Source organism: Macaca thibetana, chromosome 6 (genome assembly GCF_024542745.1).
Source record: "Macaca thibetana thibetana isolate TM-01 chromosome 6, ASM2454274v1, whole genome shotgun sequence".
Lineage (NCBI taxonomy): Eukaryota > Metazoa > Chordata > Mammalia > Primates > Cercopithecidae > Macaca > Macaca thibetana.
The window spans coordinates 114,661,905-114,678,142 of record NC_065583.1 but is presented as its reverse complement, the minus strand read 5'-3'; the positions used below and the strand labels follow the sequence as shown (position 1 = coordinate 114,678,142).

The 16,238-nt window shown below is 40.2% G+C and overlaps 1 protein-coding gene across 1 annotated transcript; it reads right to left on the bottom strand.

Moving 5' to 3' along the window:
• Positions 1 to 3,039: 3,039 nt before the first annotated feature.
• LOC126956662 (peptidyl-prolyl cis-trans isomerase A-like) lies at positions 3,040 to 3,839 on the bottom strand. Its single transcript, XM_050793790.1, has one exon. It carries the CDS (start codon positions 3,822 to 3,824, stop codon positions 3,246 to 3,248), a length of 579 nt encoding a protein of 192 aa, XP_050649747.1. The 5' UTR covers positions 3,825 to 3,839; the 3' UTR covers positions 3,040 to 3,245.
• Positions 3,840 to 16,238: the final 12,399 nt, after the last annotated feature.

Genomic DNA, 16,238 nt, shown 5'->3' with positions numbered 1-16,238 from the left:
GGAAAGAGGTGGCTTTTGCAAGGCAGTGTTAAAGAATTGGTTCAAATACACTTAACATAGAAAGATTAGCCCATTCAGCTTCCTACCATCACTGTGATGTTCCAGAATGTCTTTCTTCAAATGCATGATGTGGAGTTTCTTTTCCTTTCCAAGAAGAATTTTAAATGCATAAAAATGATGAAGCATGGGAAAGCTAAGAGGCCCTTCACAGTGCAATTACTGTATGCCCGATATATCTTGGGAATGATTATGAACCGTTCAATACCAAAGCCATAATCCTAAGAGCATAGATTCATTCATTCCTCATTCATCAACCATTCAACCAACATTTGTTATGTGCCTGTCATGTTCCCAGCACTGCTGCAAGCACTGGGTATTCAAAGGCATAGTCTTTGACCCCAGGCATATTATAGCCTTGTAGGCAGACAAGTGCTCTAAAGTCTTGGCACTCAAAGTGTGACCTTTGGACCAGCAGTATCAGCATCACCTGGTAGCTTGCTAGAAATTCAGAACCTCATGTCCCAACTCAGGCCTAATGAATCAGAATCTGCATTGTAACAAGATTACCAGGTAATTAATGTGCATATTTGAAAACCACAGCTTTATCATATTACACCTGTTGGGATTGGGAGATATTCTTGGGACAAGCTAGGGTTCAACAGTAGGCTATTCATTTTGATGTTATGTGGCTCAAGAAAGGTTGTACACCAAAAGTTACATGTATTAGTTTGCTAGAGCTGCTGTAAGAAAATATTACCAACTTGCTGGCTCAAACAATAGAATGTTATTGTCTCACAGTTCTGGAGGCAGGAAGTCTCAAATCCAGGTGTTGGCAGTGTTGGTTCCCTTTGAAGGCTAGGAGAGAGAATCAGCTCGATGATTCTTTCCCAGCTTCTGGTGGTCTGAGTCATTTCTTGGCTTATGGATGGCCATCTTCTCCCTATGTCTTATTTTCTTCCTTCTATGCATGTCTGTCTCTGTGTCCAAATTTCCCCTTTACGTAAGGACAACAGTCATTTTGGATTAGGGCCTATTTTAATGACCCCATTCTTGACTTGATCATCTGCAAACACCCTATTTCCAAATAAGGTTACATTCACAGGTACTGGGGTTTAGAACTTGAACATATTTCAGGGAGATATATTTCAACCCTTAACATGACCCATGATCTCAACTTGAAAGATGATTAGTAGGCCGGGTGCCGTGGCTCATGCCTATAATCCCAGCATGTTGGGAGGCCGAGGCAGGCTGATCACCTGAGGTCAAGAGTTCGAGACCAGCCTGGACAATATGGTGAAACCCTGTCTCTACTAAAATATACAAAAATTAGCTGGGCGTGGTGGCAGGTGATTAAATCCCAGCTACTTGGGAGGCAGAGGCAGGAGAATCATTTGAACCCGGAAGGCAGAGGTTGCAATGAGCCAAGATGAAGCCATTGCACTCAAACCTGGGGGATAAGAGTGAGATTTCTCTCTCAAAAAAAAAAAAAAAAGAAAGAAAAAAGGAAAGATGATTAGTAAAGCAAACTGGGGAAAAAGCAAAGGATGGCATTTTAGGAGGTGGTGGGACCAGCATGATGAGTAAAGGCAGGAGTGAAGCAGTCTGCTTAAGAAACTGCCTGCCTCTCAGTAACCATGGCTGAAGGACAAGAGGTGGGGTAAGGAAGGAGGCAGATCTATTAGGGAAGTAGGCCGATCTTAAAATACTGCGGCAGGGTTGAACTTTTATTTTATAGGCAATGGGGAACCAAAAGAAAGGTTCTAACTTTTGGTGATATGGCTAGGTTTTCAGTTTCCTGGAAATAGGGTGTAGGGTAGACTGAGTTTACTTTGGGGATTAGAGTCATCTCTGAAGAGGTCACCCCTCTGGTCTCAGTGATTGATGATGAGGGCCTGAGTTGGGGTAACATCAAAGAAGAGTAGAGGAAATGATTGAAAGAAATGGTACTGTATGTCAGCCCTGGAGTTTGTTTAAATCCCAGGTTGTCACCCAGTCCGCAGGTGTGGGGGGTGCTTAGCCTCAGGGGGCAGGGATTACCCTACCCACATAAGCCCTGGAATTTGTGTTGGCCCAAAAAGAAAGCAAGACAAAGGATGCTCCCTGCTCCATCTCCCCGACTCTCAGCCCTCTGTAGTCAGCCTAGGGGTACATCAGCAGACTGAAGATTTTCCTTCAAGATACCAGCAATATTTAGACAAAGCTGCAGCAGCAGAAACATTCATGACTCTCCTGGGATCCAGATCAAAGAACAAAGAAGAACCTGGACTGAAAGGCAGTCTCTATCTAACTAGAGAATTTAGGAATTAATTTAGAATCTTATCTTTCCAAAACTTTGGAGGGGAGCCAGCTCTTAAAGAAGAGTATTAGAGGAAAAACACCAAAGTATTAAATGACTCCAAAGATCTGATGAACATATGTACTTGCTGAAAGGCTGGCTGTACTGGAAGCCCTGTTATGGTCTGGGGAATTAGAGGGGATCTTTCTAATTCATGTTCAGTGTAATTTCTGTAAGCCCTTGGTTCTCCATCTAATCACCTGCTGAACACAAACATAAAGCAGTGTTACGTTATATTAAGGCCTACCTGAAAGTGGTGCAGGAAACCCCAAAACTACACGTGGTTCTCATGGAGTCCCTTAAGTCAAAGTCAAAGTCCTCAACTGGGTCCACTGACAATTCAGGTGGACTCTGAGGAAGACAGAGAAGTGGTATGGCAGCTAGAAATGAGAAACATATCTTCATTATTGCACCCTATTGCTTAGACATTTTTACATGAAAGATCAGATAGTAAATACTTCAGGGTTCGTGGTCCACATACAGTCTCTGTCCCATATTCTCTGCTTTGGGGATTTTTTTTTTTTTTAAAAACAATGCTTTAAAAACATTTTTAGTTTGTGGGCCATACAAAAACAGGCTAAAGGCCTTCATTAGCAAACCTTGGCTTAGAGCAGGCTCATGATGCCTAGAAAACAATAGATAAGCGACCTGTTTTACTTAATCATTTGGAGACATTGGGTTTTTCTTTTTTTTTTTTTTGACAATTGTTACTTAGTTTTTATTTCATAATCATAAACTTAACTCTGCAATCCAGCTAGGCATGGGAGAGAACAAGGAAAACATGGAACCCAAAGGGAACTGCAGCGAGAGCACAAAGATTCTAGGATACTGCGAGCAAATGGGGTGGAGGGGTGCTCTCCTGAGCTACAGAAGGAATGGTCTGGTGGTTAAGATAAAACACAAGTCAAACTTATTCGAGTTGTCCACAGTCAGCAATGGTGATCTTCTTGCTGGTCTTGCCATTCCTGGACCCAAAGCGCTCCATGGCCTCCACAATATTCATGCCTTCTTTCACTTTGCCAAAGACCACATGCTTGCCATCCAACCACTCAGTCTTGGCAGTGCAGATGAAAAACTGGGAACCATTTGTCTTGGGTCCAGCATTTGCCATGGACAAGATGCCAGGACCTGTATGCTTTAGGAGGAAGTTCTCATCTTCAAATTTCTCCCCATAGATGGACTTGCCACCAGTGTCATTATGGCGTGTGAAGTCACCACCCTGACACATAAACCCTGGAATAATTCTGTGAAAGCAGGAACCCTTATAACCAAACCCTTTCTCTCCAGTGCTCAGAGCACGAAAATTTTCTGCTGTCTTTGGAACCTTGTCTGCAAACAGCTCAAAGGAGACGCAGCCCAAGGGCTCGCCATCGACAGCAATGTCGAAGAACACGGTAGGGTTGACCATGGCTAGTAGTACAGGACTTTCCTCGGTGGCAGCGTCTGCAAAGCCGACATTTGGGTTTTTCTTCACACCTCTTCCGACCATAAAGTCTGATTCACTGGAGTCTTGTAGTTAGCTGTCTTGTTTGAATGCTCTCCAAGAATTCAGGAGTGAGGCTGTGTGGCCTGCCTTCTGCTGAACATATCCTGAGGCCTCAGGACCAGAAGTGATTGATTGATGTGCAAGAAGCAAACGGCCTCTTGTCTTCCACTGACTGCAATAAAACCATCAGCACTAATAAGAAAACAAGCTCCCCACTGAGAAGCCAAAGGAATGGGCCTGCTTCTAGGATGGTATGATTTTGCCTTCCCCAGTCATGGATTATACTTCCAATTAGCTCCAACCCTCATGGCATCCTGTACAGCATCTCTTGGGGAGATGTCTGGCCAGTTCACACATGTCAGGTGTTATATTAGTAACACACCTCCTGGTATCAATACAACAGACCTGGTGTTTGCTTTCTGACTCATAGACATGGTTTCCATGGAACTGAAGTACATACCACCAACAATGCCCAGTCTGTTCCACATACAGACCCTTTCGGGGTGTCTGCCCTAAAGCAGACTAGAAAAAAGGAAATAATCTGAGAAAGAATTTTTTTTTTTTTTTTGAGGTGGAGTCTTGCTCTGTCGCCCAGGCTGGAGTGCAGTGGCCGGATCTCAGCTCACTGCAAGCTCCGCCTCCCGGGTTTACGCCATTCTCCTGCCTCAGCCACCCGAGTAGCTGGGACTACAGGCGCCCGCCACCTCGTCCGGCTATTTTTTTGTATTTCTTAGTAGAGACGGGGTTTCACAGTGTTAGCCAGGATGGTCTCGATCTCCTGACCTCGTGATCCGCCGTTTCGGCCTCCCAAAGTGCTGGGATTACAGGCTTGAGCCACTGCGCCCGGCGAGAAAGAATTTTTTAAAAACAAACTAACAAACAACTCAATATAGGTGTATCTCAATTGCAAAATCAAATCTCTATTCCAACATCATAAAATGCAGACAACTATGTACAATGATATAGATAAATACCATATACAATGATATACATAGACACAATGGAATGAATTAGCTCTAACATATATGCAAAAACAAAAATATATGATGTGTGTCTGTGACCCCGAACAGTGGTAGTATTTTATTCCAGCAGCATCATTAAAGAAGTTGATTAACATCTACATAAAGATAGTTAGGTACTGACTATAGGGGAAATAAACTTCTGATGTGTACTCCTCATGCTGGGGGAAAGAAGAAAAATTGTTTAGGCACTTTGTTATCTTCTCGTTTCCTTCTTACCCTCCAATTCTACTTAGCATGCAAACTCCTATGGGTTTATAGTGGACAACCTGCCAACAAACAGAAAGAAAAAGATGTGTCTATCATTCAAGTGTGAGTTTTTTGTCACGTGAGTCCAGAAGAAAGTCATTGTCTTCCTAGCAGATAAAGTTGTTCCCTGGCTATATACATGGATGTTTCCCTGTGTGCCTTGAAATCCACACAGAGTGAGTTTGCAACTGTGTTTTCCAGAAAGGTGTAAGGTGAAAAATAAAAGCCCACTTCTCAGCTATTGTATTGCTGGCTTATTTTATGTGCAGAATATTCTATTTAAGTAGAGCACTTGTAGGAAATTTTATATAACTTAAAAAATTCTCACTAGAATTTCTACAATATCAATGTAAATCTCATGTTGGCTTAAGATTTAAACATACACATGAGCTACTATTGAACTGCACAAGTTTAAAACTGTCTACAAAGAAATATAATTGACCAATATGGTAGGAATATACAGCAGTACAAATAATGTAAAGTAAATTGCCCTTTAAATTATATGTACTTTAATAACTCAAAACATTGTAGTGCATATAAGGGATTTTACAAGTCATAGCATTTTAACTGCTGTTTCTTAAGACATCATCCTATCTGTTTCATCTCCTTCTAAAATGCCACAACCCAATGTCCTGCAAATGCTAAGACGTGACAGATTTTGAGTTATAATGTTGGGTTCTGCCATGCACAGCTGCCTTCTTAGAATAGTACAACCCACTGCCAAAATAAATGAACAGCATCTTTTTGTGGGACTTAACTGTCAGAAGTGCTCTAGTCTCATGTCTGCAAGTTTGGTAACAGAAGCAACCCAAGGAAAAACGTGTGATGCCTGCACCCTGCTAATGGTGCTGTCTGTGCATTTGTTATTTCGGATCTAGCTTTTCGTAGCAACCACTGAATATGCAAAATGAATTTGGGGTGCCAGAGTTAATTACACCAGCTCTATTTGATGGACAAGTTTTGTAAACAATCAGGATTTTAACTTCTCTAGACTTGAATTTGAGAGCCTGGCCATTTGTATCCCTTTATGGAGCTAGAAATTTTGAATAAAGTATAGACAGATGAGTTCAGGTCACATTTACTTGTCCAAAGATGGAACACAGATTGGTAAAGATGCTTGCACATCTATAGGGTACTGAATGTAAAAGGATTTTCACTTTCTTTCCTTTTTTTTTTTTTTTTTTTTTTTTTTTTTGGGACAGGGTCCCGCTCTGTCACCTAGGCTGGAGTGCAGTGGTGCATCATGGCTCACTGCAGCCTCAAATTCCTGGGCTCAAATGATCCTCCCACCTCAGCCTCCTGAGTAGCTGGGGCTAGAGGCCTGTACCATCACATACAGCTATTTTTTTTTTTTTTTTTCATAGAGATAGGGTCTATCTATGCTGCTCAGGCTGGTCTTGAACTCCTGGGCTCAAGTGGTCCTACCTCTTTGACCTCCTAAAGTGCTGGGATTACAGACATGAGCCACTGCACCCAGCCCAGTTTTCACATTTAATCACTAGCAGTAATATTTTCATTTAAATTTGGAGAGATACCCAGGCTTTCCCTCCATGGAAAGGCAATAATAAAGTTTAGTTCTTGGGCAGGCTTTTCAGAACTCCTAGGTTGTAACTAACTTTTGTTAAATTTTCTTCTACACATCTTCAACAATAACTACCACTTTGTTGTCCTCGAAGTGACAAGGTAGTTAGTTGGATGCAACATAAGAAAGTTTAATTTTTTTCCTTGTAATACATAGTGCCCTAAATATATTTAGCATCATTGTATCTTGCCAAAACCAAATATTCCTCATATTCCCCTCAAGTTACTTACAACCAGCTCCATACACATCATCCCCCCACGCAAATTCATCCATGTTGCCACAAAAATACTCATCTCACATTGGACACCTAGCAATGCACACTCAACACTCAGAAGTTACAAAACCAGGCAGGTGCTCCTCTCCTAGATGACAGTAGACTCCAGTGAGTTTTCCATTTTCTAGGAGTCAAATGTCCAGGTTGCCACTCTTCCTTTGGCCACTTGCCTCCTGGCCCTTCATTACCCATTCACACCTTCACCAGAGCCTATGCAAGAGAACTAAGTGAAGTTAAAATTCAGATCTGCCAATCTTGGTTCTTCTTAGATAATGCCTGGTAAAGGAGTTGACCATGAAGAATGCTGAAATGTCTCAATCATTAAAAAATATGTCATCTATGGATTGCAGGCATTTGTGTTAGTGACTACAAAAAGTTACACTTTTTGTAAATGAGCAACTTATTCCTACAACCTAGGAGGAATGTTGCAGTCAGGATTCAAAGACAATTAATCAAGAACCAGAATGTGGAGGAAGTTGAAAACTGTGTTACTGCATCTAGAAAAGAAAAGGCTCAATGTTGTTTCTTGATCTGCAATATGAAGGAGTCGTATTGGATGACAGCCACAGTTCCCTCCAGTTGTGACTTTCTATACTTTTAATGGCTAAATATATGATTGATTATTATTTGTTCTGTTATGGAGTGGTAATTATGAGAAAAGAACCTGGACATCAAGGGCAGGACTATCTTACTGTTTTCCTCTGCCAGGAAACTGCTCTTTCTAAGATTGCCAAAAATATCCTAGCAGTCACTGTGAATCCATCAACCTCTATTTACAGGAGCACCTACTATGTACCAGGCACTATTTCAGGAGTCCAGGATATAAAGATGAATAAGACCCAGTCTCTGCCACCTAGGATCCCAGAATCTGGCAAGGGAGACACATGTAAAACCCATCCCAGTAAGAGCTCTGCTTGAGATGATGTGTGAGATGCTATGAGTTGCATGAGAGTGCAACCAACTCTAAGAGGGATCTGAAAAGGTTTCTCCTGACATTTTTGTCAGGTCTTAAGGAATAAGGTCAGGGTGTTCTAGGCAGAGAAAAGGAAGAAAGGGCCTTCCTGGGAAAAGTGATGAGTGAGGAACAGCAGAAAGAGGGGCAGCTTGTGTGGCTGCCGTTGAGTGAGAAGGTGAGGAGAGCAAAGTGACCAGAAGGTGAGGAGAGAAAAGTGAAACATTGGTTTCAAGAGTTTAAAGCATCTTTCATAGCCCACTAATTAATTTGATGTCATCTCTAAAGCCATGGGTCTCAATTGGTGGTGAGTAGTCATTGCAAGGCATTCACCAATCCACCAATCATTGTCTCCATATTGAATACATGTTATCTTTCCAAATATATGTCACTATTGATTCAATGTATGTAAATTCCATGCTTACTAATCACAAAAAAATTTTAAATTGTTGCTGGATTCAGAGTAGCTTTTGGTTTGCATAATTTCTCAATTAATAGATATGTGGGCATCCACAATGTTTCTTGACGTGAAAAAAAACAATGAACCGTTGTTTTGGGTAACAGCAAATGGTTACACATTTTAAAACAGAGATGTAGAATGATCAGATTGTTATTTTACGATGATCACTCTAAAAATATGTTGGCGATGGATCTGAGGGGAATGAAAGGAAAAGCAAGGATATTGGTTAGAAAGCTGATCAACATGAACAATAATTAGGACCTCTGACAGTGAAGGGGAGTGAGAGAGGAGACAATCAACACAGGAGGTATGTAGAAAGTAAAAACAAAAAGAGTTTCAACCAATTTAACATGAAAGAGAGAGAAGAAAGGGGGAGTGAGGACCACCCCCAAGTTTCAAGTTTAGACTGTGAAATGGGAATGGAAATAGAATATATAGGAAGTAGGATTGTTGGAGAAGATAATAAATTTGATTTGAGATATATTCATTTAGGGTTCCTGAGGGACAGAGAAGATGAATCCCTAGTAAGAGATAGGAAATGTGAATTGGAACCCCAGGAAAGAGGCAGAGGTCACAGATAAAGATACACTAGAGTAATAGCTGTGATCTGTGGCATATACATGGAAGATGCACGAATCTCTTTTTGAAACAACTAGCACTTTCCTTTTGCTCCCTTTTCTTCACCCCCTTTTCCATTCTACTGCCTAGCATTCTAATGGTTACTTTGGATTCTGATAATGAGTGCCACACCCTAGGGATGTGGAGCAGAAGGCTGGGGAGAGCCTGGGTTCCAAGGACTTTGGGGAACAGAGCTGTCATCCTAACCTTGGATGTCTTTGGACTCTTTTTTGAGAAAGAAAGAAATGTCTCTTTTGTAAGTTGCTGTGATTTTTTTCTTTATTTCATGCATTGAACCAAATCCTAATTAATTCATAGTATGTGCTGGGAATTATATTTTTCATGTATCATATGTTCTCAGAATCAAGGAATCAGAGAGGAGATAAGAGTGTAACATTTCAACATTCTAGAAAACTGGACTACAAAGTATACTGATATGGTTCGGCTCTGTGTCCCCACCCAAACCTCATCTCTAATTGTAATCCCCATAATCCCCATGTGTTGAGGAAGGGACCTAGTGGGAGGTGATTGGATCATGGGGGTGGTTTCCCCCCATGCTCTTCTCTTGATAATGAGTGAGTTCTCACCAGAACTGATGGTTTTATAAGTGTCTGACAGTTCCTCCTTCACATGCTCTCTCTTGCCTGCTGCCATGTAAGACGTGCCATAATTGTAAGTTTCCTGAGGCCTTCCAGCCATACAGACCTGTGAGTCAATTAAACCTCTTTCCTTTATAAATTTTCCAGTCTGAGGTATTTCTTTATAGCAGTATGAGAACAGACTATTCTCCTACTGGAATCCATCTGCTGAAGAAGATAGTGAAAGGGACAAGGCAATCACCACCCAGTCTGTTGGCCAATACTGGATCTGGATCTATCTCTTCCTATTTCAGAATAACTGAAAAGGTAAAATAAATAAAATGAAATCAGGCAAAACTAATAGATGGTGACAGCAGTCAGGATATAGTGATTACTTTAGGAGTGGTAACTGGCAGGGTGTGTGAGCTGTGTTTCTCTCATGCTCATACTGTGCTCTTTCATGATTTGAGTGGTAGTTATATTTTGAGAAAATTCATGGAGCAGTCCATTTATATGTTATATAGTTTTATATATGTAAGTTATTAAGCAACACAACATTTATAAAAATAAATATAAAATAAGAGAAAGAATGAGAGAAAATTTTTCGTTGAAACAGACACCTGAAAACAATGAATATTTGATAAAGCTATTTGGCATCATCAATAAGGCATAAGAGGATATGTACTTTATGAAACAAGACCAGAAAACTATGAGTAGCAATCAGGCTGGGATGAAAAGAAAGTTGCTTGAGATTTTAAAACATTTTAAAATAAAAAACATAATAGTAGACGTGACATATGCATCACAGCCCCAAAAGTGTACAATTGACATTCCTGATAACAGAGTGGTGGCAGAGCAAGTTGGCAGAATAGGAGACCCCCAGTGATCATCTCCCCTGCAGGAACATCAAATTCAACAACTGTTTACACACAAAAAAAGCACCTTCATTAGAACCAAAAATCAGGTGAGCACTCACAGTACTTGGTTTTAACTTCATATCACTGTAAGAGGCACTGAAGAGGGTAGGAAAGAGAGTCTTCAATCACCAACATCACCCCTCCCCACCCCCTACCCCAACAGTGGCAGCGTTGCATGGAGAGAGGCTCTGCACTTGGGAGAGGGAAGTACAGTGGATTGTGAGGCTTTGCACTGAACTCAGTGCTGCCCTATTACGGTGGAAAGCAAAACTGGGCTTAACTCAGCTAATACCTGCTCATGGAGGAAGTACTCAGACCAGCCTAAGTCAGAGGAGAATTGCCCATTCCAGTGGTCACAACTTCAGTTCTGGCAAGCCCTGCCACTGTAGGCTGCAGTGCCCAGGGGCCCTAAGTAAATTTGAAAGGCACTCTAGGTCACAAGGACTGTAAGTCCTGGTGCTGAGCTGGGTTGAGAGCCAGTGGAGTTGGGAGGCATGAGACTTACTGAGACACCAGCTAGAGAAGCTAAGGGAGTACTTGCACCACTCCTCATCCAACCCCGGGCAACATAGCTAGCAGCTCCAAAAGAGACGCATTGCTTCCACCTGAGGAGAGGAGAGGGAAGAGTAAAGAGGACTTTTGACTTATGTCTTGGATACCAGCTCAGCTACACTAGGATAGGGCAACAGTCAGAATCCTGAGGCCCCTATTCCAGGCCCTAGCTCCTGGACAGCATGTCTAGATACACCCTAAACCAGAAGGGAAACTGTTGCCTTGAAGGGAAGGACCAAGTTTTAGCAGGATCCATTACCTACTGACTAAAAAGCCCTTGGGCCTGAATAACAAGCAGCAATACTAAGTAGTATGACATAGGCCTTAGGTGAGGCTCTGAGATGTGCTATCTTCAGGCACCAGCTCAGCCACAGTGGGGTAGAGAACCAGGCAGGCTTTTGGGGCCCCTGATCCCAAGACTTGGCTACTGGATGGCATTTCTAGACCTTCCCTGAGCCAAAAGGCAGCCCACTGCACTGAAGGGTGAGTCCCAGGCCTGGCAGCATTTACCACAAGCTGCCTGAAGAGTCCTTGGGCCTTAAGGGAGCATCAGTGGTTACCTGGCATTACTCTCAGTGGGCCTGTGGTGGTAGTGGCCACGGGGTGAGGCTCCTCTGCCTGTGCAACGGGGAGGGAAGAGTGAGAAGGACTGTGTCTAGTGGTTTGAGGGCCAGCTCAGTCACTAAGGTTTTTAACCCCAGTTTCTAGCTCCTGGATAGCATCACTGGACCTGCCTGGGACCTGGGGGAACTTGACACCCTGAAGGGAAGGACACAAGTCTGGCTGGCTTCAATATCTGCTGATTGTAGAGCCCCAGGGCCTTGAACAAACATAGGCAATAGCCAGGTATTGGTTACAGCAGACCTTGGGCAAGACTCAGTGCTGCGCTGGCTTCATGTCTGATCCAACACAGTCCCAGTGGAGGCCACAGGGTGCTTGTGTCACCCCAACCCCTGTCCGAAGCAGCTCAGCACAAAGAAAAAGACTCCATTTGCTTGGAAGAAAGTAAGGGAAAAGAACAAGACTCTGCCTGGTAATCCAGAGAACTCTTCCAGATCTTATCCAAGACCACCAAGACAGTACCTCTGAGTCTGCAAGAACCAGAGCATTACTGGTCATGGGGTGCCTCCTAATGTAGTTATGGCTTAGACCACAATGCCCAATTCCTTTCAAATACCTGGAAAGCCTTTCCAAGGAGGACAGGTACAAACAAGCCCAGACTGCGAAGACTACAATAAATACCTAACTCTTCAATGCTCAGGCACCAGTGAACATCAACAAGCATCAACACCATCCAGGAAAACATGACCTTACCAAATGAACTAAATAAGGAACCAGGGGCCAATCTTGGAGAAACTGAAATATGTGACCTTTCAGAGAAAAGGAAATCTTTATACACTGTTGGTGGGAATTTAAATTAGTACAACCACTATGGAGAACTGAAAACTAAAAAAAGAGCTACCATATTATCCAGCAATCTTTCTGCTAGGTTTATACCCAAAAGAAAAGAAATCATGTTATTGAAGAGATAGCTGCACTCCCATGTTTACTGCACAATAGCTAGTTTGGAAGCAACCTAAGTGTCTACCAACAGATGAATAGATAAAATGAGGTATATATACACAATGGAGTACTATTCAGCTATAAAAAAGAATGAGATCCCATCATTTGCAACAGCCTGGATGGAATTGGAGGTCATTATGTTAAGTGAAATAAGCCAGGCACAGAAAGGAAATCTTCACGTTCTCAGTTATTTGTGGGAGCTAAAAATTAAAATAATTGAACTCACGGAGATAAGAGACTAGAAGGATGTTTACCAGAGGCTGGGAAGGATAGTCGGGGATTGGAGGGAACTGAGGATGGTTAATGGGTACAAAAAGTAGAAAAAATAAATAAGTATTTGCTAGCACAATAGGGTGACTACAGTCAAAAATAATTTAATTGTACACTTAAAAATAACTGAAAGAGTATAATTGGATTGTGTGTAACATAAAGGAGAAATGTTGGAGGTGATGGATACCCCATTTACCCTAATGTGATTATTACACATTGCATGCCTGTATCAAAATATCTCATGTAACCCATAAATATATGCACCTAGTATGTTTCCACAAAAATTAAAAATAAAAAATTAATTTAAAAAATAAAAACAAGAAAACAGAATGAGATATAGAAGATAAAGTTGTAATTTTTTTCAGTTTTGAGAAGGCAAACTAACTAGAAAAAATTTGTTAATTCCTCACCTTATGCCATTTGCTAAAACTCCTTCTAAATATACATTAGGTCAGGCATGGTGGCGCATGCCTGTAATCCCAGCTACTTGGGAGGCTGAGGCAGAATTGCTTGAACCTGGGAGGTGGAGGTTGCGGTGAGCCAAGATCGCACCATTGCACCATTGCACTCCAGCCTGGGCAATAAGAGTGAAACTCTGTTTCAAAAAAAAAAAAAAAAAAAAAAAAAAAATTAAAGGGGCAAACTGATAAAAATTAATGATTAATATAAAGGAAGAACCTGGGATCCAATCTCAAAACTAGTCATGTTTCTGAAAATGGATCCAGAACAACTGTACAAAACAGACAAATATATATCAGAAAAAAACTTTCCTGAATTTAAGAGTGACTTAAATTTGTAGATTAAGAATGTCTCATTTTTTTTTCCAGGTAAAACCAATATAAAGAAACCAAAACATAGACGTATCCTGGCAAAATGTTTAAATGTAAAAAAAAGACTAAATAATTAAGTTTGTTGGAAAAAGAGAGAGACCCAAGACCATTATTCAGGAGTAAAAAGTACATTTATCACAGAAAAAAAAGTCGTGCTTTTATCACAGAACAGAAGGACATTCTATGATGCGCAAAGGCTTAAATTCTTCATTCATGCATTTATTCAGAAAACACGTATTGACTATAAGATACTTTTTTGAAAATAATTACTTGAGGGCATGTATCAGTTATCTGAGTGATATAAAAAATAAAGAACTCAAAAACAGGAGAAAGTGACATATGAAAGGATCAGTGATGAGAACAAAGATCAATTTAGCAGAGTTAAGATTAAATCACAGTTACAAAAATGAATACAAAACTATATGTAAAATGAAATTGAAATGGTTAAAAAAAATTAAAGCTGGGACAATGATCTTCAGTAAATTCAGCCACCAAAACCAGGGGTGACAATATTAATTTCAAACACAGTAGAGTCAAAACAAAAAACACTACAATGAACCAGGAGAATCATACTCTTTTACAAGTATCAACAATCCTCAACTGTTACGTGCTAAATAACACAGCATTGAAATACTTAAGATAGAAACTCTTTAAAACTCTGAGGAGAAATTAATAGACATACAACAATGGTAAGCTTTTTGATAAATCAGGTACACTTTTAAAATAATGTGATAAATTTCAGGATTAAATAACTGCATTACAAATTAAATCATTAAAAAAAATCTAGGAGAGTCAGATTCAGTAGTATATGCCTACTGTCCCAGCTTCTTGGGAGGCTGAGGCAAGAGGATCACTTGTGGCCAGGAGTTTGAGGCTGAAGTGTGCTGTGATCATGCCTGTGAATAGCCACTGCACTCCAGCCTGAGCAACATAGTGAGGCCCTGTCTGTAAAAACAAGGGAGGCGAGGGGAGAAAATATAGGTGAAGAATTAACTATCTGGGAATAGGTAGACCTAAAACAATGGAATAGACAAGAAAGGGAAAGAATGACCTACATTGTTTGAATATAAGTAAATAAAAAGAATAAACAAAATTAAAAGGTTAATGGCATACTGGAAAAACTACAACAAATAGGATAGACAAAAAGCTAAATATATAAAGTTTCCTTATAAAAAAAATCAAAAGCTCTAGCTCCATGCTCATGCTGTCCAGTTGAACTTTCCACTATGATGGAAATGTTCTGAGTCTGCACTAATATGGTAGCCACTGCTCACAAAAGCACTTGAAATGTAGCTAGTGCCAATGTTGAAATGATAATATTTGGGGTGTATTTAGTTAAATATATTTTATTATTAAGATTGTTATTACTAAAATAGTTTTATTATTAAATTTTATTTTACCTGTTTTTTTTACTTGTTTAACGTGGCCACAAGAAAATTTGAAATTACATACATGGTTTGCATTAGGTATCTATGCAGTACTGTTCTGGAATAATGATCAACGAAACAAAGAGAAAATTCACAAAAGAAGAAATACAAACAGCCAATAAACTATGAAAAAAAGTTCCACCTCGCTTATAACCCAAGAAATACAAATTAAAACAAGATACTATATTTTCTCTATCAAATAGACAAAGTTAAAAAAAAACACTCATTGTTGGCAAGGTTTCCACAAAATGGGCATTCTCATACACTGCTGGTGGGGGTAGAAATTGCTTCAACCTTTCTGGAAAGGCATTTGGCAATATGAATCAAGAGCCTTAAAAACTCTTATATTCTTTGACCTAGTGTCTCTATTTCTAGGAATTCAGCCTAAAGAAATAATTTTTTAATGCGGTTAAAGTTTTATATATATATAAAGACATTCATCACAGTGCTATTTCTAATAGTGAAAGTTTGGAAACAACCTCAAAAGCCAGTAATAGAGAAATTGTTAAATTACGGTACTTCTACTTTGTTAATAGTCCATAGCCTTAAAAAGTTTTTTTCTAATATTACCTAGGTATGAGGAAAATGTTCACAACAAAGAGTGAAAAAACCAGAGCTTATTATACAGTATAATCATACAGAATATTGTAAGCATATATAATGCATATATAAACACTTTATTTTATAAAATTAGGATCATAATTTCATATTTTCTAGCACATGTCATAGAGTTAGGATCAAGGTTAAGTAATACAAAAAAGGTTATGAGTGGTTATCTCTGGGGGGTGGGATTTTTAATTTTCACCTTTATACTTTTCTGGGCTTTTTTCCCCCAAAGTTCTTATGAGTATATTTTTAGTATAAAAATCAGAAAAGTATTAATAATTTTGTTAAAGTATTTAATGCCACATCAATGCTCACCTTCTCTCTTGGGTTTCAGGTCCTGTATAAACTGGGTCCCTTTTCCCTTCCAAACTTACTTCCCACTGCTCCACATCAGTCATGTCCCAGTTCCTCTATGGGATATCTGTCCTCACCTCCTTTCCCGAATGTGGTGCCGTCTAACTTCCCACTGAGCACCAGGCAGTGGCTCAATGGAAATGTTCACAGACACTCTCATTTATCC